Here is a 19451-nt window from a genome sequence, read left to right as displayed (position 1 = left end):
CCCGTAGGCCCCGTTGACTTGGTCAACTGCCCAGTCAGCAGAGGCTGACTGGTGGGGCCAGTCAAGGTCAACAGCCCAGTCAGCATTGACCGTTGACCTGGTCAACCTGACAAGTGGGTTCCACTGTCATTGACTCATAACTCTATTAGTTTAGGAAAACTTGCTTAATTAACAGTGAGGCCCATCTGTCACTTGGTTATATTATGCTATTTACTTAATTAACTAATTAATTAACATACTAATATTTTAACTAACACTTATTTTTGTTCATTTGTTTTTCGTTCTTATCCAGAGGCTGGGCCCCGGTGGTCAGGGGCACAACCGGCCACACACACGCACACACACCCACGACTGTGGGCGAGGCCGTGGCCGGAGCCTGGTCGACGGGTGGCCGGCGGCCAGCTGGCGCTGGGAGGGGCGGACACGAGGCATGGAGCGAGTGGGGGAAGGGGCGCGGCAGCGCCAGCGGAGTGCACAGGGGGCGTGCAGTGACGCGCGACGTCCAGGCACAGCAGCAGCCCTGTGGACGGGCGAGCAGCGGCAACGGAGGCACGAAACGGCGGGCGAGACAGGGGAACAGGGGCGGCCAGCGCGCTGAGCATGGCGATGGCCGTGCGGGACGATGGGGAGAGGGAAGCAGGGGGATGGGATTCTCAACCCTGTTGTAGGGGAGTTCGGCGGTGAGGCGTGATGGCGCCGGCGGGGAGGAGGTCGGTGAGGCGTCCGACGAGGTGGAGGTAGACGAGGGGCGGCTCCGGCGACCGGGGACGGCGATGACGTCGTGGCGTCGGGGGGGTCGTGCCCGATCCAGAACGAGGGAGAAGAAGACCACCGGCGCGGTGGTTGCCTCGTCGACGAATGGCAGCTGCGTCCCGCCTGAGGAGCACCGGAGAGCCGCGGGGGAGCACTGGAGAGGAGAGGTTGCGATGGGGGTTCGGGCACGAGGGCCCTCGCCGCTGAGTGTGTGGCGGCGCGAGGAAGATGGGGAGGGAATCAGGCGAGAGAGAGTGGGGGAACGAGGGGAGTGGGGGTGGTAGTTGTTTAGGGTTTGGTCGCGTGGGGGGATAAGGGGGGACCGGGGTGGGCCGGCCTGGCGGTCCGTCGGCCTGCTGGGCCGAGGCCCAGATGGGGGGGTTCCTTTTCCTTTTTTTTTGGTTTGTTTGTTTGTATCTTTTGTATTTTCTTTCTTTTATTTATTTCTCTTCTGTTTTAATTCAATTTAAAATATTTATGCATTTTATAAAACTGTGTCTTCTACACCATAATTATCTATGCAATATTTAGTACAAACCGAACATTTTTATTTTAATTTTTGAAAACTTTTATTATTGACATTAATTTGAATTTGAATTTTGAAACGGCTTCAAATCATCGCAAGGTTAACAACAGTAATCGTGGTGATGTGGCACCATTAGTCCGTGATTACTGTAGCTTAATTATCCGGGCGTCACACATCTGGGGAGCGCCGAAGCCGCGCACTGACGGGGGGTTGGGCCGGAGGATCGCGACGGGGTGGTCGGGGGCAGAGGGAAGGCGCTGCACCATGCGGAGGGGGGGCGGGGGAGGGGGGTACGGCCGCTGGAGGGCCGTGACCGGCCGAAGAGCGCGCCAACGACGTGTTTGGCGGCTGAGGATCCCGACAAGGTGGTTGGGGATAGAGGGGGCGGAGAGGCGTTGCGGCCTCGGGAGGAGGCCCCGCCGCCGCGGCCATGACACAGCAGGCTTTGCCTAGTGGTGGCCTCCGGCGGCGGCGAGGGGAGGAGTGGGAGGGTGGGGTCCGGCGGCGGCGAGGGGAGGAGTGGGAGGGTGGGATCCGGTGGCGGTGCTGTGGGGGATGCCGCCCGTGTCGCCTAGGGTAGGCGACACGGGCCGGGGCTGTCTGCCTGTGTTGGTTCACTTCAAGGGCCTCTTTAATTCGTAGGATTTCCAAAACGCAGGAATAGAAAAAACGTGGGATTGGGATGACATGTCATCTTGAATCCTACATGATTGTATGAATGTTTGATTGTGCACAGGAAAAAACGTAGGATTTTTTCAAAGAGGTTTGAGTGGATGGAAAATTTTTTATAAAATCTAGTGCAAATGAATCCTATGGAAAAGTTTCTATGTTTTACAATCCTACGAATCAAACAGCTCACATAGGAAAAAAATCCTAAGGATTAGAAGTCTTCAAAATTCCCCAAGTGTTTTATGTTAGTCATAGTTTATGTGAAACACAAGGGAGTACCTAGAACTCATTTAGATGAGATATAATTTGGTCTCGTTCACTTTGAAAACAAGAACACATACAACCCACGTCAGCACACACGCATCTTATAGCATCACATCCAATGGCTATAAAAGGTAAATGAGACCAAATTATATCTCATCTAGATGAGTTCTAGCAAAACCCGAAACACAATGCAAATCCAATCTACCGGTATGTAACATATGTATATTATTAGTATGTTACCGCGGACCACTTGTCCGTTTTGCAACCCCGAACATGTATTTAGCTGCCATTGTAGATTTGACTACACTGCTTTTTATATCTTTGTTGAGACTGGGTTCAGCTTGACCCATATCATGTGCTCCAAAGGCCCAAGAAAAGAAAAAGGCGAGGAAGATAAATATTGGCACAGACGCCCCCATCATCCATATCACCTTAAACCACCCTGAAAGGAAAGAAATGAAACCAATCTACTACGAGAGCATCCGAGCTAATTGCTTTAACAAAGTGAGAGGCTCACAGTTGAATGGGAATCCGTTCTAAACACATGCAAAGTTCACCGATCAAAAGTCCAAAGCTCTCAACACATGAAACATGTTGTCAACGAGAAGAAAACTCAATACCCTAGCGAATTAGTCCGTCGGTCATATGCTTGTAGCTTAATGAACAAAATTTGCTATGGTCGACTATTTTTGTTTAGCACAGTTAAGGTGCAAGGAATGTGGCGCATAACAAGATCATCAACATCAATTATACCGAAGATAGGCATATACCGTTGATCGTACAGAGAAAAGGTCCAATTAATACTGCATCAAAGACTCCATATATATAGATTGTTCATCAATACTACTCCCTCCGTTCGGAATTACTTGTCGTAGAAATGAATGTATCTAGATGTATTTTAGTTCTAGATACATCCATTTCTGAGACAAGTAATTTCGAACGGAGGGAGTACTACTCAATAGCATATCTCGATCACACAAATAATAGGCTAATTCAGCATCAAATTATTAAGGTCCAATACTAGGCAGATGAAGTGCACCGCAATATTAATATTCCCTGCAAGTCGATCGTTATGTGCGTCAGTACCTCATGAGGTGATCGATGGGCATGAGCTTGCGGCTGACCGATCAGCAGCTACTCCTCAGCGGAACTCCCAGGGGAATTCCCCTCCCCGGAGGAGGGCCAGGAAGCTGAGGTCGCCCACCGCAAGGGTGAAGATGAACGCCGGGCCGACGACCGAAAGAATGAGCCAGCCTAGTCCTGTGTCGGCAGCGATGGGGACGAAGCTCGCCAAAATACAGCAGCCGAGGATGGCGACCGCCACCGCGACGGTGAGGCAGGCGAGGGCATGGCGGATCCGGAGGCAACGGCACGGGAGTAGCAGCACCAGCGCCGCCGCGGCGTAGACGATCAAGGGGATGAGCAAGAGGTACCCTAGTCCTGCGTCGGCGGAGAGGAGGACGAGGCTGGCCAAAATACAGTGGCTGACGATGGCGACCGCGACGGCGAGGTAGGCAACGGCACGGCGGATCCGGCGGTGGCGCCGGCACGGGAGCAGCAGAGCCAGCGCCGCCGTGGCCGCCTGGAGCACGGCGCAGCACCACAGGCCGATCCGGAGGGAGCGTTCCACGGCGTTCTCCTCGCGGAAATCGCACCACGGCAGCTGCACGAAGAGGAAGACGAACTTGGCGCGTGGTAGATCCAGCATCAGGCCGGCAAAGGGCCGGGGTAGTTGAACTAGAAGCAGGAGCCGTCGTTGTTACCTGCTGGATGCAGAGCGCGTCCACGACTTGGGAGCCCAAGGCGTAGGAGACGGCGAAGAGGCCTGCGGTGACGAGCGCCCAAGCGCTGGCCAGGAGGGTAGCATCCTGGAGCGGACAAGCGGCCATCGGCTTCTTGGCCTGGGTCACAAACAGCAGAAGAGGCATCTTGGCATCCATGGATCCAAGGTGTTTCTGCGAGGAGTCCATGGATCGAGCCTGGCCGGAAGATATCAGCAAGAAAGGTACGCACAGGGAAGGCAGAGGAAGAAGAAGACTGTTAGAATGTATTTACATGTGTATATTGTAACGTTGTATACCACCTCATTATATATATATGTGATAGGCCACTCCTAGAGGGTTGTGCCGGTTCCCCCAAAGCCTATTGTCTTACATGGTATCACGCTAGGTTACGTCCGCTTCCGCCTAAAACCCTAAACCGCCGCCGACGCCGCCGCCGCCGCGGCGCCCGCCGTCGCCGTCGCCCGACTGCTATGACGTCCGCCGCTGCGTCCGGCTCCACCGCCACCGGTTTTCTGCCGGCCTCCCTCGCGGCACTTCTCTCGAGGCCGCTGGATGCCGCCTCCCTTCAGGCGCCGATCGGGACACGGAGCGTCGGCTCCCTCTTCGCGCTCCCGCCGGCTGCTACTTCGCCCGGGCAGGCGCTTGTGGCCCACACCGCCGCCGCCCCGTCAACCGCGGCTGTCGTGCCCTCGACCACTGCGCCGCTGGTGGCGGAGGACGTCGCGCTGGCAGGCTTCGCGGCGTCAAACGCGGCCATCGCGCCCTCTGTCACCGCGCCGGCTGCCCCTCTGACTGTCTCCACGGTGGTCTCACCTCAGCCAGTCTCCTCGATGGGATCGCAGCCGCCGCCGCCGTTTCACTTCGGCCATCTCATCACCATCAAGTTGTCGTCGGACAATTACATCTTCTGGCGCGCGCAGGTTCTTCCGCTTCTTGGGAGTCACTATCTGCTTGGCTATGTCGACGGCTCTCTCCCTTGCCCTCCCGCGCTGGTTGACAGCGTGCACGGTCCGGTCTATAATCCGGCTCACCGTGTCTGGACAGGGCAGGATCAGGCGAACCTCTCCTCCATCCAGGGGTCGCTCTCTCCGGCCGTTGCTGGGCTTGTTGTCTTCGCCAAGACGTCCCACGAGGCATGGACTATTCTTGAGCGCTCGTTTGCGGCACAGTCGCAGGCTCGTGTATCTGGGCTCCGTCGCCAACTTGGGGAGTGTCAGAAGCTTGACTCCACCGCCACTGAGTTCTACAACAAAGTCAAGAGTCTCGCCGACACGCTGGCCTCCATTGGACAGCCCCTCACCGACTCCGAGTTCAACTCGTTTATTGTCAATGGTCTTGATGAGGAGTATGACGCCCTAGTCGAGATCATCAATGAGAGGGGCAACTCCACGCCCATGCCAGCACACGAGGTCTTTTCACGCCTCCTGCTTACTGAGCAACGAGTCGAGACGCGCCGATCCAGGGGCAACGGCGCCCTCTCGGCAAACGCCGCCACCAAGGGTGGTCGCTCCTCTGCTTCATCCAGGGCTTCCTTCGGGGCAGTCACCACCACCCGCCTCGGCCCCTCCTCCTACTGCGACGCTACCAGGGGCTGGCGGTCCACGTGTGTGCCAGCTTTGTGGTCGCGATGGGCACTGGGCCTCGAAGTGTCACAAGCGCTTCCAGCGGGGTTTTCTTGGTCTCGGCAATGACGGGAAGGATACACGCAACTTTGCACGTCAGGTCGCCATGGCTGATCGTCCGCCGCCGCAGAAGCCGCAGGGACACACTCAGTCCTACTCCATTGACCCCCACTGATACATGGACTCTGGGGCGACAGAGCACCTGACCAGTGAGATGGGGAAGCTTCACACTCGTGAACCCTACCATGGCTCCGACAAGATCCGCACCGCCAATGGAGCAGGTATGCACATCTCTCATATTGGTCAAGCATCACTTCTCACTAGACATGCCAATAGGAGTCTTCAACTTTGCAATGTTCTTCGAGTTCCATCTGTGACACGTAATCTTCTTTCAGTTCCTAAACTCACTCGTGATAATAATGTGCTTTGTGAATTTCATCCTTTTGATCTTTTTATTAAGGATCGGGGCACGAGGGACATTCTTCTTAGTGGGCGGCTCTGCCAAGGTCTCTATCGTCTGGAGCATCCTGGCGTCGCTCGCGTCTTCAGTGGAGTTCGGGTATCTCCGTCACAGTGGCATGCTCGTCTTGGTCACCCGGCCACACCTATTGTCCGGCATGTTTTGCGTCGTCATGAGCTTCCTAGTGTGTCTAGTAATAAAGATGTAGCAGTGTGTGATGCTTGTCAGCAGGGGAAGAGTCATCAACTTCCTTTTTCGGAGTCCAGTCGTGAGGTGAAACATCCTTTAGAACTTGTGTTTTCAGATGTATGGGGTCCTGCTCAGACTTCTGTTAGTGGTCATAATTACTATATCAGTTTTGTTGATGCTTACAGCCGCTTTACCTGGCTTTATCTTATCAAACGTAAATCTGATGTGTTTGACATTTTTGTTCAGTTCCAAAAACATGTTGAACGCCTTCTCAAGCACAAAATTGTTCATGTTCAGTCGGACTGGGGTGGCGAGTATCGCAACCTCAACTCCTTCTTTCAGTCGCTTGGGATCACTCACCGTTTAGCATGTCCACATACACATCAGCAGAATGGTTCAGTAGAACGTAAGCATCGTCACATTGTTGAAGCTGGTCTGACTCTTTTGGCCCATGCATCTGTTCCGTTTCGTTTTTGGAGTGATGCTTTCACCACTGCATGTTTTCTCATCAATCGTACTCCCACTCGTGTTTTGAATATGAAGACTCCCATTGAAGTTCTCCTTAATGAACAACCGGACTACACCTTTCTCAAGGTGTTTGGGTGTGCTTGCTGGCCCCATCTCCGTCCATATAACAAGCGTAAGCTCGAGTTTCGTTCCAAGAAGTGTGTTTTTCTTGGTTATAGCTCTCTTCATAAAGGATACAAATGTCTTCATGTGCCCACTAATCGTGTCTACATCTCTCGGGATGTTGTGTTTGATGAGCATGTTTTTCCCTTTGCCAAACTCCCTGTGTCCACTACCGAGCCACCTGTCATGCATTCATCCTCTGTTGCTTCTGACCAATTTGATGATGTTGCATATTCTCCTCTATTGTTGCCTAACCATGGTGCAGGCACTGGTCGTGGGGCTCATTTGGAGATTCTGGAAGTGCCATCTTCCTCTTCGTCGCCATCGCCTTCATCCTCGGCACCTTCTGTTGTGCATGAGGAGCACATGGCGCCCCTGCATGGCCTCATTTTCCGTGCTCATGCACGGCCGATCAACGTCCTGGCCCGGTCGCCTCTGGCTTCTGGGCTGCCTTCGCCATCGTCGCGCCCTGCAACCCCGCCGACTGGGCCGGCCTCCTCGGTCCCCGTCTCGCCCAGGGCGTCGGGGCAGTCATCACCAGGCCTGGCCTCGCCCGCCCCTGCCTCGCCCAGGGTGACTGGGCCCTTCTCACCAGGGCCGGCCTCGCCTGCTCTCGCCTCGCCAAGGCCGTCTGGGCCGGTGTCACCGGAGCTGGCCTCGCCCACTCTCGGTTCGCCCATGGCCTCTGAGCCCCTGTCGTCGGGCCAGTCTTCGCCATGCAGCCCGGAGTCGTCTGTCCCGAGCTCGCCTGAGGTGATTCCTGCATCTCCGGCGACCGTCACGTCTCCGTCACCTTCGCCTCCGCCGGCTCCTGCTGCTGCTCTACGTCCACATACGCGCAGTCGGAGTGGCATTTTTCAGCCTAAGCAACGTCACGATGGCACAGTTGCTTGGTTAGCGGCGTGCATGTCTGCTGCTCTCGCAGATCCATCCTCTGAGCCACGCACGTATCAAGCTGCTATGCGCATTCCCCATTGGAGAGAGGCCATGGAGCAGGAGTATCAAGCGCTTCTTCGCAATCAGACATGGACTCTTGTTCCTCCACAATCACGGGTAAATGTCATTGATTCCAAATGGGTTTTCAAAGTGAAGAGGCATTCTGATGGGTCCATTGAGCGCTATAAGGCTCGTCTGGTTGCTCGTGGTTTTCGACAGCGTTTTGGACTTGACTATGAAGACACCTTCAATCCAGTGGTCAAGCCTACTACCATCAGACTTCTTCTCTCTCTGGCTGTTACTCGAGGTTGGTTTCTTCGTCAGCTTGATGTTCAAAATGCTTTTCTTCATGGTGTCTTGGCGGAGGAGGTTTACATGCGCCAGCCTCCGGGTTTCTCTGATCCGGATCGCCCTGATCATCTCTGTCGTCTGTCCAAGGCAATTTATGGTCTGAAGCAGGCTCCTCGTGCTTGGCATGCTCGTCTTGCAATGGCTCTTCGTGCTCATGGTTTTGCATCATCAACTGCTGACTCCTCATTGTTTCTTCTTCAAAGGCCTGAGGTTACTATGTACTTGTTGGTCTATGTAGATGATATCATTTTGGTCAGCTCCTCTCAGTCGGCTGCTACTGCGCTTGTTCGCTCACTTGGTGCTGATTTTGCGGTCAAGGACCTTGGGAAGCTTCATTACTTTCTTGGTGTGGAGGTTACTTCTCGTGCTGCTGGCCTTGTTATGACGCAGAAGAAGTACTCTCTGGATTTGTTGCAGCGAGCTGGGATGCTTAAGTGCAAACCGACGACTACACCCATGTCTACCACTGATAAGCTCAATGATGTTGATGGTGTGCTTCTTTCTTCTTCTGATGCGACAGAGTACAGGAGTATTGTTGGTGGGCTCCAGTACTTGACGATCACGCGACCAGACATTTCCTATGCTGTTAACCGAGTCTGCCAGTATCTGCAGTCACCCCGTGACACTCATTGGTCTGCTGTTAAGCGGATTTTGTGCTATATTCGTTTCACGGTGGCTCATGGTTTGCATATTCGGCCGTCTGACTCTGGTTGTCTTTCAGCATATTCTGATGCAGACTGGGCTGGCAATCCGGATGACAGGCGATCCACGGGGGGTTATGCTGTCTTCTTTGGCTCTAACCTGATTGTCTGGAGTGCTCGGAAACAGGCTACTGTCTCACGTAGCAGTACTGAGACTGAGTATAAGGCTGTGGCCAATGCCACATCAGAGATCATCTGGGTACAGTCCTTGCTTCAGGAGTTAAGTATACCCCATACACAGCCTCCTGTTCTTTGGTGTGATAACATCGGTGCTACATACTTTTCTGCAAATTCGGTATTCCATGCCCGAACGAAACACATTGAAGTTGACTATCACTTTGTGCGTGAACGTGTCTCTCAGAAGCAACTACAGATCAAGTTTATTTCTTCCAAGGATCAACTTGCTGACATCTTCACCAAGCCATTGTCTTTGCCACAGTTTGAGACTTGCAGGCGCAATCTTACCCTTCTAGATTCATTAGAAAGTGGCTAAGATTGAGGGAGGGTGTTAGACTGTATTTACATGTGTATATTGTAACGTTGTATACCACCTTATTATATATATATATATATATATATATATATATATATGTGTGTGTGTGTGATAGGCCACCCCTAGAGGGTTGTGCCGGTTCCCCCCAAAGCCTATTGTCTTACAAAGACCAAGATGAAGATGGAATTCACTCACCGTGCGTCAACTGGTCGGCGCTTCCTGTTTGCTTGCAAGCTTGGTGTGCCCCTCCCACATATACCGAGCAACGCTTCGTGGAACCTTGGTGAGACGCTCGCGTCGGCCCGCGCTGCCCAGACTGGAGTTGCACAGTAAGGAATTCTTGTTTCTCGTCTAGAGACTTGGTGTGCTCCTCCCCTTTACCGAGTCGAGCAACGCTGTGGCGAGCCTGCGATGAGACGCCCAACACCCACGACGCGACGTGTCGAGCAGTTTCCGCGGTCTAGAGTCCGGTGCGGCGGCATGTGATATCGTCTCATGGCAGCGACGTTGCAGGGACACAGGAAAGCACGGGGGTGTTGCACCCGGGCAGCGCGTAAAAGGCTAGCTTAAGCCTCTACAGCTGGGCGCCTCAAACCCGCTTTATACTCAAGCGGCTCGTTCACTATTCTGTCATGATTTTTTAGCCCAAGTGGCCACTCAAACAGCCCCCAAACGCCCGGACTGAATGCCATCCCTCATATCAAGCCGAAATACTGGACGGATAAGGGGCGCCCGGATGCGCCCCGGCAAGCCCGCCATGTTGGGCATGGGTCACGCGCTGATCCATCTAACCCCACATAAATTTCTCCCCATCCGCTCGCCGGACAGCCATTTCACTCCCCTTCCCTCCACTCTCCTCCGTCACCCAAGCTCGTCTCGGGCTTCTTCCAGCCGTCTCCGGCATGGTGGGCAGCGGATCCAAGTCCTTCACCTTCAGATCCGTCGACCCCCGAGCTCATCCCACGCTGCCCCAAAGAGGAGATGGACGTCCAGCTTATGCTCCATCGCGCCCGGAAAGAGGCCCGTGCATGGCCGCGCTCGGACTCCTTCCGTTGGAAATCCATTGCGTCCGCCCAAATGACGCATGGATCAAGCGCTAGGCCAGCTGTAACTGCCTCGCCGGAGGCCGTGCGGTCCTTCTGGCGTCCGAACGCGCTGGCGGCCGCGCAACGCCTCCGTTGACGCGCCGAGCATGGGCACACACGATGGGCCTCGTCCGACGAGGCCATGGCACGACGTGCCCCCCGTGCAAGGCACCGGACGTGGGAGACGGCAGCAGCCCTCACGGCGGTGGACGTCGGTGAGACGGAGTCGCATTCTCCGGCGCACTGTATGGCGCATCAGTCCGGGCGCCGCAACCACATCGTCCTCGACGTCCGCGACTCATCCTAGGACGAATATGTCATCGATCTGACATCCACCGACACCTTTCTGGTTCCCGGGCTCCAACGACCAAGAGTTGGGCATGGGACCCGGCGGCGCCTTGAGTCCCGTGAGCCGGCTTGTGTTACATGCCCTACTCTACCTTGTCGGCGACCGAACCAAAACTCTGAGGAGCACAGCCGGCCATCGGACATGGCCGGGGCATAGCCGGGCGAGCGGAGAGCGGAACGGGGAGAGCTCCGCTTTAGGTTTCACGTTGCATTTAATAATATGAATTTAAGATTTCTAATTTAAGATATCCGAATGTGAAATGCATTTTTTGAGGTATGACCGTTCACTGTCCGCGAACGCGTCCGGGCGCGTCCGCGGACGACGCACGGGCGTTTGAGAGGTCGGATTAACCATGTCCGGCTGAAGGTGCTCTCAGCTCGTTTTAGCTCCCGCCTGCCTTGCTCATTACTGCTGCCATTGCCAGCTACCACCCACCCGGACGCAGCTCCTCTGACGTACGGCGCACTCGCTGACGTGTGGACCCGGACCCACGCGTCAGTGGCCCAACGTCAGGTGGCCGTACGTCAGGGGATCCGGCTCTTAGCCCAGTAATTCTCAAAAAAAATCATAGGCCAGTCCATTCCATTTGCGGTAGTAGTGTACAGTTAGAGGCGTAGTTTACTTTTCTGCAGATGGCTACAGATGTTCAAGTAGAAATGATGCATACAGCAGAGAGTTCACTTTGGTTTGGTCTTTTGAAATTTGCATGGTCCATATGAAGCCAATGGCACATGTAGCAACTCATTAGTCGCCGAAGGCCCACAAACGCAGAGCATGAGCTTACGGCCCAGCTCTTTTGCAGATCTGCCCCTCTCTGGCTTATCCTAGAATCTTTGACCCTCTTTTATTTTACAATCCTACCTAATTAGACCCTAACTAGATAGAATTGTAAAATAAATGGGTAGGGGCCAGATTCTAGAAGAATCTGGCAAAAGAACTGGGTCTACATACACAGTGAACCAGTGTTGACAGAAAGAGCAGATTTGGTGGCGGCAGGCCACCACGGTGGAACCTTATCCCCTCCCGCGGGCAACGGGGAGGGCGACCGCACCGCTTACGCCAACGCCCCCTCCTCCTGCCTCCTCTTCGCTCGCCGCCGCCGGCGACAGGGCCCCTCTCGTCTCTTCGTGCAAGGTGGCCGGCGCGGTCCGACGGCCCACGACCTGGTGGTGGTGTTTCTGTGGGGCTCCACCCTATGGCGTCGCATCGGCGCTGGTGGTGGCGCGCGGGTGCGGTGACAGCATGACGGGCCATGCCCTGGTGATGCACGACCGGTGTGGTGAAGGCGGGCTACCAGACCCAGACGCGGTGGGTGCGGGCTGCGGGCGGTCGTCCTCGCGGTGGTGATCTACTGGCGGAGGTGGCGGCGTAGCGGTGTGGGTATCCCCCTTCCTCTCCTCTGGTTTCGGTCGGGGGCTGGAGGTTGGCTGGGGCTGGTGGTAGTGGGTGTGTGCCATCCGAATCTGATGCATTTTTTCGGTGGGCGACATTGGTTGGGGTAGCGGCCCGGCGTGGAGGCTGCTCCGACTGTGGGCGGCAGCAGCGAGGTGACTCAGCCCACTGGGCGTGGCGGCTTCCATTCACTGAGCCGATATCATGGCAGTTCGGCGGGTTGGCTGCGGCGACAACTGGTTTTCTGGCGTTGGCTCATTTGTAGGCAGTCCATTTTGACCTACAGTCCCTGTCCTCGTCGTCTGGTCGCTATCGTCGTTGAAGGTTCGACCCTCCCCTGGCTACGTTCCATCGCTCGTCTCACGCCCGACAGCAGGATCGACCTCGTCTTGCGCCCAACAGCAGGACTGACCGCGTCTCGCATCCGGTGCCACATGACGGGTAGATGGAGACCAGTTTTGGCCGGTCTATTGGGTTTCAGCTTTAGGGCAGCCCAAGGGTGCGAAAGGCTCCTTTCCGCTCGTATCTTTGGTTGGGTAGCGGCGGGTCTCGAGTGAGGTGGTGTCAAGGTCTTGGATGTCGGGGCGGCAGCCCTGGTGGTGGTTCCGCGGTGCTCATTAGCAGAGCCCGTGGTTAGGTGCTGCCCGATGGTCATGGCCGTGTGGGCCACGTGGTCGCCGGGGTGTGGCGTTCGGAAGCTCGTTCCCTTCTTGAAGGCATCGTTGCGGCTATCATTGCCTGTTGTATTGCTCCAGAGCAAATTCTGATCGTCGGGTCGGGCGGTGGCGGCGCCCCGGTGTCGTATCCTTCCTGGAGGCGTCGCCTTGGAGCCTACGGTTTGTCGCATGCTGCTTCATATCTTCCCGGTGGCGTGTTCATGCTTGAGGACCCCGGTTGCTCTTGTAGCGCTAGGGGTGTTGTTGTTGTGCTCAGCGCGTATGTATTCTGCCTTTCATGTGTACGTGTGTAGTGTTGGCGGGTGTTTGTACCGGGTTGTTGAGGATGTTGCTTTATATATAAAGCGGGGCGAAAGGCTTTTTTACTACATACACAATAGTTTTCTGTATGACACAAATTTAATATAAAGTTGAGACACTTAGGGACAGAGGGAGTACTACTCGTGTCAAACTATTCAGCTAACCAACGGTTATCAGTGAAGACCTCTGTTATTTAGTTTGTACACCTAACGGGGAATGGGAGCAGCTAAACATGAAGCCCATCTCACGTCTGAAAAACTAGAAGAAGCCACACCCCTGGCCATAAAATTCCGAACGTTGATGCAGCCTTTTCAGATGAACTCTTTTCAGGTGGTTGTGGAGTTATTGTCAGAGATCATAGAGTGATTTCATAGGCGTAGACACGGCAAGACTCGAGCAGGTTGCTGAAATGCTGATGCCGTCTCGGCAGGGGCTGAAGATCTCCGAGAAAGCTTACTCCTAGCCTGCAAATTGGGATGCAATAGCCCGTAATTCACCGCCGAATACTCATAAGTTTGGAAGCCACAGTTAGTTGTTTAATTTTGTGTCGCAAAAGAAACACAAGATGGAAAGAAGAAGCCCAAGACGAAGATGACCTATGTACATTAGCATGTTACCGCGGACCATTTGTCCATTTTGCAAGCCCGAACATGCACGTAGCCTGCCATTGCTGATTTGCCCTGCTGCTCACGGAGGGGAAGTTTGATTCCTGAGTACATATGTACTCTATATGGGAAAAAAAATAGCAATTCAATAAAAAGTCAAAATTTTCTAAAAATATTTTTGAAATAAACTTGACTTTTCATTGTACTAGTGTGAAAAGTTTCACAAAAAGAAAATTTCTCTTCGACTTCTTTTCAAAAAAAGACAAATTTTCGGTCAAAATAGCATGAATAGTGACCTATAATAGCAAATATATTTTATCTTTTTCTCTGCAAAGTCAACATTGTTTTTTTTTGTGAAAATTTATATACTAGTGTGCAAGTAAGTCAAGTTTAATCTAAAAATACTTTTGAGCTATTTTGACTTTTTGTTTAATTATTAAAAAAAATCATCATATATAGTGTGTATACATGCGGGAGCCAAAGGGTATTTTCATGCTGCTCACTTTATGCATGTCTTCTAGAAAGCTACATGCATGTCAGCATGTGCGCTAAAGTGACTAGTCATGAAGGCCTTTCTCGCTCATACAAGTGCGCAGCGTGTGGGTCTGTTCCATAAGCAAATGGCGATTTTTGACTCCCAAGTGAACCAAGACATCAAAATTAAGGAGGGCCTCAACTCATCCCTGATGGACTGGTTATTCCATGCAACATTGATACGCCAATTGTTGCCAGCACAATGAAATGCTTAACGCCAAATACAACATGAGTGCATGCATACATAGACGATTTCACCAACATCTATTATACCGAAGCTACGCATATACCGATGATCATGCAGAGAAAAAGGTCCAATTAATACTACATCAAAGCAGACTCCATTTATATGTGAAAGGAGCTTTCAATGATGTAATTTTCACATTATGCATGTCATGTATTATTAATCTTGTCAATAGTCAAAGGCGGTCTTAAAAAATGCATTAGGCCCTATATAAATGGAAGGAGGGAGTAGCTTGTTCAGCAATACTACGTACTCAATAGCATATCTCAATCACACAAATAACAGGGTAACTCAGCATCAAATTAAGGTCCAATACTAGGCAGATGAAGTGCACCACAATATTAATTAATATTCCCCGCAAATCGATCATTACGTAACGTACTCCCTCCGTTTTTTTTTACTCCGCGTATAAGTTTTGGTTAAAGTCAAACTACACAAAGTTTGACCAAATTTATATTAAAAAATATAAACATCTACAATACTTAAACTATACTATAATATGAAAATACATTTCATGATGCATCTGAAAATGTTGATTTCATATTATAAATGTTGATATTTTTTAATATAAAATTAGTCAAATTATGCAAAACTTGACTTTGATCAAACCTATATACAGACAAAAAAGAAACGGAGGGAGTACGTGAGTACCTCATGAGCTGATCCATGGGCATGAGCTATCAGCAGTCCCAGGGATATTCTCCTCCCAGGAGCAGGGCCATGAAGCTGAGGTCGCCCACCGCAAGGGTGAACATGGCCGCCACGTAGACTATCAAGACGATGAGCAAGCCTAGTCCTGTGTCGACGGCGATGGGAACGAAGCTCGCCAAAATACAGCAGCCGAGGACGACGGCCACCACCGCGACCGTGAGGTAGGCGAGGGCATGCCAGATCCGGCGGCAACGGCACGGGAGTAGCAGCACCACCGCCGCCGCGGCGTAGACGATCAAGGGGAAGAGCAAGACGGGTCCTAGTCCGGCGTCGGCGGCGAGCGGGGCGATGCCGGACAACAAACAAGTGACCGACGATGGCGACCGCGACGGCGAGGTAGGCAACAGCACGGCGGATCGGGTGGCGGCGGCACAGAAGAAGCAGAGCCAGCGCCGCCGCGGCCGCCTGAAGTGCGCTGCAACACCACAGCCCGATCAAGAGGGCGCGTTCCATGGCGTCCTCCCTGCATAAATCGCAGCACGGCAGCTGCATGAAGACGAAGACGAAATTGGCGCATGATAGATCAGTCGGGAACTCAGAATGATCCAGGGCAGGGGCCGGGGTAGTTGACTGGAGCACGGGTCACAGTTTGTTAGGATTAATCTTGTCTAGCCGAGCTGAGAGAGTCAGTTAGTTTGTTAGCTGCGTGAGGGTCGTGTGCCTAGAGTGATTCTAGGAGGAAGAAGTGGTCAAGATAAGATTAGATGGGTGCATGTGAAGTGGCGTGAGTGGGTCAGTTTGTTAGAGATTAGTCGGTATGTGATGTTAGTGGCCGAGAGTGGCTGCTGGGCAGTACGTGTGTGAGTCTATTTAAGCAGTGTAATCCCGTTTGGTTGAATAAATGAGAAGAGAGAAAATGTAGCACTTGTGGCTGCCAAAGGAGAGAGTCTCAGCGAAGCTTTTGTTCTTTTCTTTGGCTAGTGTGTGTGCGTGTGAGTTTCCAACCATGTGTGCGTGTGTTCTTGAGAGAAGAAGAGAGAAACCTCAGGAGAGTTGTGCGAGGCAGCTCGAGGTAGAAGAAGAAGGTCGGCGCTGCGAGAGGAGCGGCGCCAACAATTGGTATCAGAGCTTGGTTGTCTTGGGGCGTCGTTGCTCCTGCCGGCCGGAGGCGTGCCGACGGTGGCGGCGTCCGTCAGCGGCGCGCGATGAAGTTCCGGGCCATGTGTCGGCCTATGGAGGTGCACGGCACCGCGGCGAGCGTGGCGGCGCTGCACGGCGGCATGGAGGCTGCGGAGCTCCTGCGTGGCGGCGCGGTGGACTCCATGTGATGCGGAGGTTGACGGCGCGAGGTGGAGGTCATCAGCGGCGTGGTGCTGCTGGTGGCCAGTTGCGGTGTGATGCCGCTAGATTCAGCCGGCGTGATGATCGGCATCGAGAAGGTGTCGTGCACGTCAAGAGGTGGTCGCTGCGTGTGGCAAGACGGCGTGGTGATCGGCGCCGCAAAGGCGTCGTCCACATCAAGAGGAGGCCACAGCGTGATGCTGCGGCGACAAGGAGACTGCGGTGCGATGCCGCGAGGAGGAGGCGGTGGTGTGATGCCGCCACAAGAAGGAGACGGTGCGATGCCGCTCGGTGCGGCGGCGGCGCGATGCCGTCGGGCGCTAGCAACGACAGTGTGATGCTGCCACGAGAAGACGACGGTGAGATGCCGTTCCAAGAAGACGACAGTGAGATGCTGCTGAGAAGATGTACGGCGGCGCGAGGTCGTCATGAGGATCAACGCAAAGCTAGTCGACGGTAGTGTGATGCCATCGTCGTCATGAAGTTATCCTCGGTGTGTGATGCCATACCCAAGATGAGTCGCTGCGATGGTGGCGGCAAGACGTACGTGACCAGGTGCATTGACGGTGCAAGTGGAGATCCATGGTGGGGTGAGAGGCGCTGTGACGGCGTCATCCACAGCAAGATGTCCTGTGTGGTCTCGGTGCTGCGAAGGCAAAGTTCATGGCAAAAGGTTGCAGGTGATCTGCATCAAGATTAGAGGAGTTGACATGACAAGATTAGGGAGGTGAATGTTAGGATTAATCTTGTCTAGCCGAGCTGAGAGAGTCAGTTAGTTTGTTAGCTGCGTGAGGGTCGTGTGCCTAGAGTGATTCTAGGAGGAAGAAGTGGTCAAGATAAGATTAGATGGGTGCATGTGAAGTGGCGTGAGTGGGTCAGTTTGTTAGAGATTAGTCGGTATGTGATGTTAGTGGCCGAGAGTGGCTGCTGGGCAGTACGTGTGTGAGTCTATTTAAGCAGTGTAATCCCGTTTGGTTGAATAAATGAGAAGAGAGAAAATGTAGCACTTGTGGCTGCCAAAGGAGAGAGTCTCAGCGAAGCTTTTGTTCTTTTCTTTGGCTAGTGTGTGTGCGTGTGAGTTTCCAACCATGTGTGCGTGTGTTCTTGAGAGAAGAAGAGAGAAACCTCAGGAGAGTTGTGCGAGGCAGCTCGAGGTAGAAGAAGAAGGTCGGCGCTGCGAGAGGAGCGGCGCCAACACAGTTAATTATTACCTGGCAGAGTGCAGGGACGATGGCGGAGCTCAAGGCGTAGGAGACGATGATGATGCTTGCATTGACAAGCGCCCAAGCGCTGGCCAGCCGGGTAGCATCCTGGAGCGGAGGAGCGGCCATCGGCTTCTTGGCCTGGGTCACAAGCTGCAGAAGAGGCATCTCGGCATCCATGGATCGAAGCCTGACCGGAAGATATCAGCAAGAAAGATGCGCAAGGCAGAGGAAGAAGAAGCCCAAGACGAAGATGGGACTCACTCACCGTCCGTCAACTGGTCGGCGCTTCCTGCAGCTTATTGTTTGCTTCCAAGCTTGGTGTGCTTCTTGGAACCTTGGTGTGCCCCTCCCATTTATACCGAGTAACGCTTCTTTGAATCTTGGTGTGCTTCTTGGAACCTTGGCGTGCTTCTTGGAACCTTGGTGAGACGCTCGCTTGGGCCGGCGCAAGCACCCACGACGTGTCGACCAGGCGCAGCCAGCCTGAGTTGCACAGTAAGTAATTCTTGTTTCTCGTCTAGCTAGAGTCTTGGCGTGCTCCTCCCATTTACCGATCGAGTCAAGCAACGCAGTGGCCAGCCTGCGATGAGACGGACTTCCCAACACCCACGACGTGTCGAGCAGTTTCCGGTCTAGAGTCCGGTGCGGCGGCATGTGATGTCGTCTCATGGCAGCGACGTTGCAGGGGCACAGGAAAGGAAAGCACGGGGGTGTTGCACCCGGGCAACGCGTAAAAGGCTAGCTAGCTCGTTTTAGTTCCCGCCTGCCTTGTTCACTACTGATGCCATTGCCAGCTACCACCCACCCATAGCCCAGTCTTTCTAAAAAAAAAAGATAGGCCAATCCATTCCATGTGCGGTAGTAGTGTACAGTTAGAGGCGTAGTTTTACTTTTCTGTGAAACACAATTCAAACCAAAAAATTACCTGACATATGTACATTAGTAAGACGCTCTTATATTATGGGATGAAGGGGGTATATTAGATCGCGTAGATCGCGGACAACTTGTCCATTTTGCGAGCCCCAACATGCACATAGGGTGCCATGCATTGCCGATTAGCCCTGCTCCAAACTTCATGCATGTCTTATAGAAAGCTACATGCATGTCACCATGTGCCCTGAAGTGACTACACTATTCTTTATATCTTTGTTGAGAATGAAAGATGGGGCTCCAAAGGTCCATGCGGTTCAGCTTGATCCATGTCATCTGATTGAAAGACCCATCAAAAAAAGGTGATGACGATTATTGCATTGACCATCAATATTGCCGAATGCCGACTTTGACAAATGAAGAAGCATAGCCTATGTGCAAAAAGAAATGTGATGCACAAAGGTAATCCTTCGCCTAGCCGCTTGGGATATGGTCAGCAGGCCTAATTACATGTTAAATAAAATACTGACATGCACCAGTCCCTGTCTATATTTGAGGTTTTTTACGTAATCAAATAAAATGTGAGGTGGAGGGGAGGGGCCGGGGAAGGTGGGCTTGCAAAAAAAGATCATCAGGTGCAGGGGCGGGTAGGGTGTACTCCCGAATAAGGGGGAAGCATCGTATTTACACGATCAGACAAGTTTGAGCATCAATTTCATGTATTCTGTAACTTTAGGCACTAAAGTGACTGTTATGTCCAGATACGGGAGGAAGCGTCGTAATTGCACGGCCTAACAAGTTCGAGCACTAGTTTCATGTA

General features: G+C 53.1%; 2 protein-coding genes across 5 annotated transcripts; both read right to left on the bottom strand.

Annotated features, from left to right (window-relative positions):
• Positions 1-3161: 3161 nt before the first annotated feature.
• On the bottom strand, positions 3162-10228 carry LOC123098008 (uncharacterized). 2 transcript variants are annotated; one of them, XM_044519879.1, is made up of 3 exons: positions 9574-10228; positions 3976-4191; positions 3162-3875 (listed from the first exon to the last, which is right to left on the bottom strand). In XM_044519879.1, exons 2-3 carry the CDS (start codon positions 4180-4182, stop codon positions 3354-3356), a joined length of 729 nt encoding a protein of 242 aa, XP_044375814.1. In that variant the 5' UTR covers positions 4183-4191; positions 9574-10228; the 3' UTR covers positions 3162-3353. The 2 variants fall into 2 exon arrangements, with proteins under 2 accessions (XP_044375814.1, XP_044375821.1); XM_044519886.1 differs by lacking the exon at positions 9574-10228 and having other exon boundaries at positions 3976-4230.
• Positions 10229-13153: 2925 nt separating this feature from the next.
• On the bottom strand, positions 13154-18265 carry LOC123144531 (uncharacterized). 3 transcript variants are annotated; one of them, XR_006471634.1, is made up of 5 exons: positions 18027-18265; positions 17768-17948; positions 15216-15761; positions 13778-13907; positions 13154-13645 (listed from the first exon to the last, which is right to left on the bottom strand). XR_006471634.1 is itself a non-coding variant. In XM_044563728.1 (4 exons), exons 2-4 carry the CDS (start codon positions 17936-17938, stop codon positions 13550-13552), a joined length of 813 nt encoding a protein of 270 aa, XP_044419663.1. In that variant the 5' UTR covers positions 17939-17948; positions 18027-18255; the 3' UTR covers positions 13162-13549. The 3 variants fall into 3 exon arrangements, 2 of the variants coding, with proteins under 2 accessions (XP_044419663.1, XP_044419675.1); XM_044563728.1 differs by lacking the exon at positions 13778-13907 and having other exon boundaries at positions 13162-13645; positions 18027-18255; XM_044563740.1 differs by lacking the exon at positions 13154-13645 and having other exon boundaries at positions 13656-13907.
• Positions 18266-19451: the final 1186 nt, after the last annotated feature.

This window comes from Triticum aestivum, chromosome 1B, assembly GCF_018294505.1.
Source record: "Triticum aestivum cultivar Chinese Spring chromosome 1B, IWGSC CS RefSeq v2.1, whole genome shotgun sequence".
NCBI lineage: Eukaryota > Viridiplantae > Streptophyta > Magnoliopsida > Poales > Poaceae > Triticum > Triticum aestivum.
The sequence above is the reverse complement of the archived record's forward strand: the minus strand, read 5'-3'. Positions and strand labels throughout refer to the sequence as shown.

Excerpts from the sequence above, each read along its gene's own strand:
- LOC123098008 (XM_044519879.1), bottom strand. The coding sequence starts at position 4,182 with ATGGACTCCTCGCAGAAACACCTTGGATCCATGGATGCCAAGATGCCT. Across the intron at positions 3,876-3,975 it reads ACGCGCTCTGCATCCAGCAG|CTGCCGTGGTGCGATTTCCG; the intron begins GTAACAACGACG and ends CTCTTCGTGCAG.
- LOC123144531 (XM_044563728.1), bottom strand. The coding sequence starts at position 17,938 with ATGGATGCCGAGATGCCTCTTCTGCAGCTTGTGACCCAGGCCAAGAAG. Across the intron at positions 15,762-17,767 it reads TCGTCCCTGCACTCTGCCAG|CTGCCGTGCTGCGATTTATG; the intron begins GTAATAATTAAC and ends GTCTTCATGCAG. Across the intron at positions 13,646-15,215 it reads CCCATGGATCAGCTCATGAG|GCTAGGAGTAAGCTTTCTCG; the intron begins GTACTCACGTAC and ends CCCAATTTGCAG.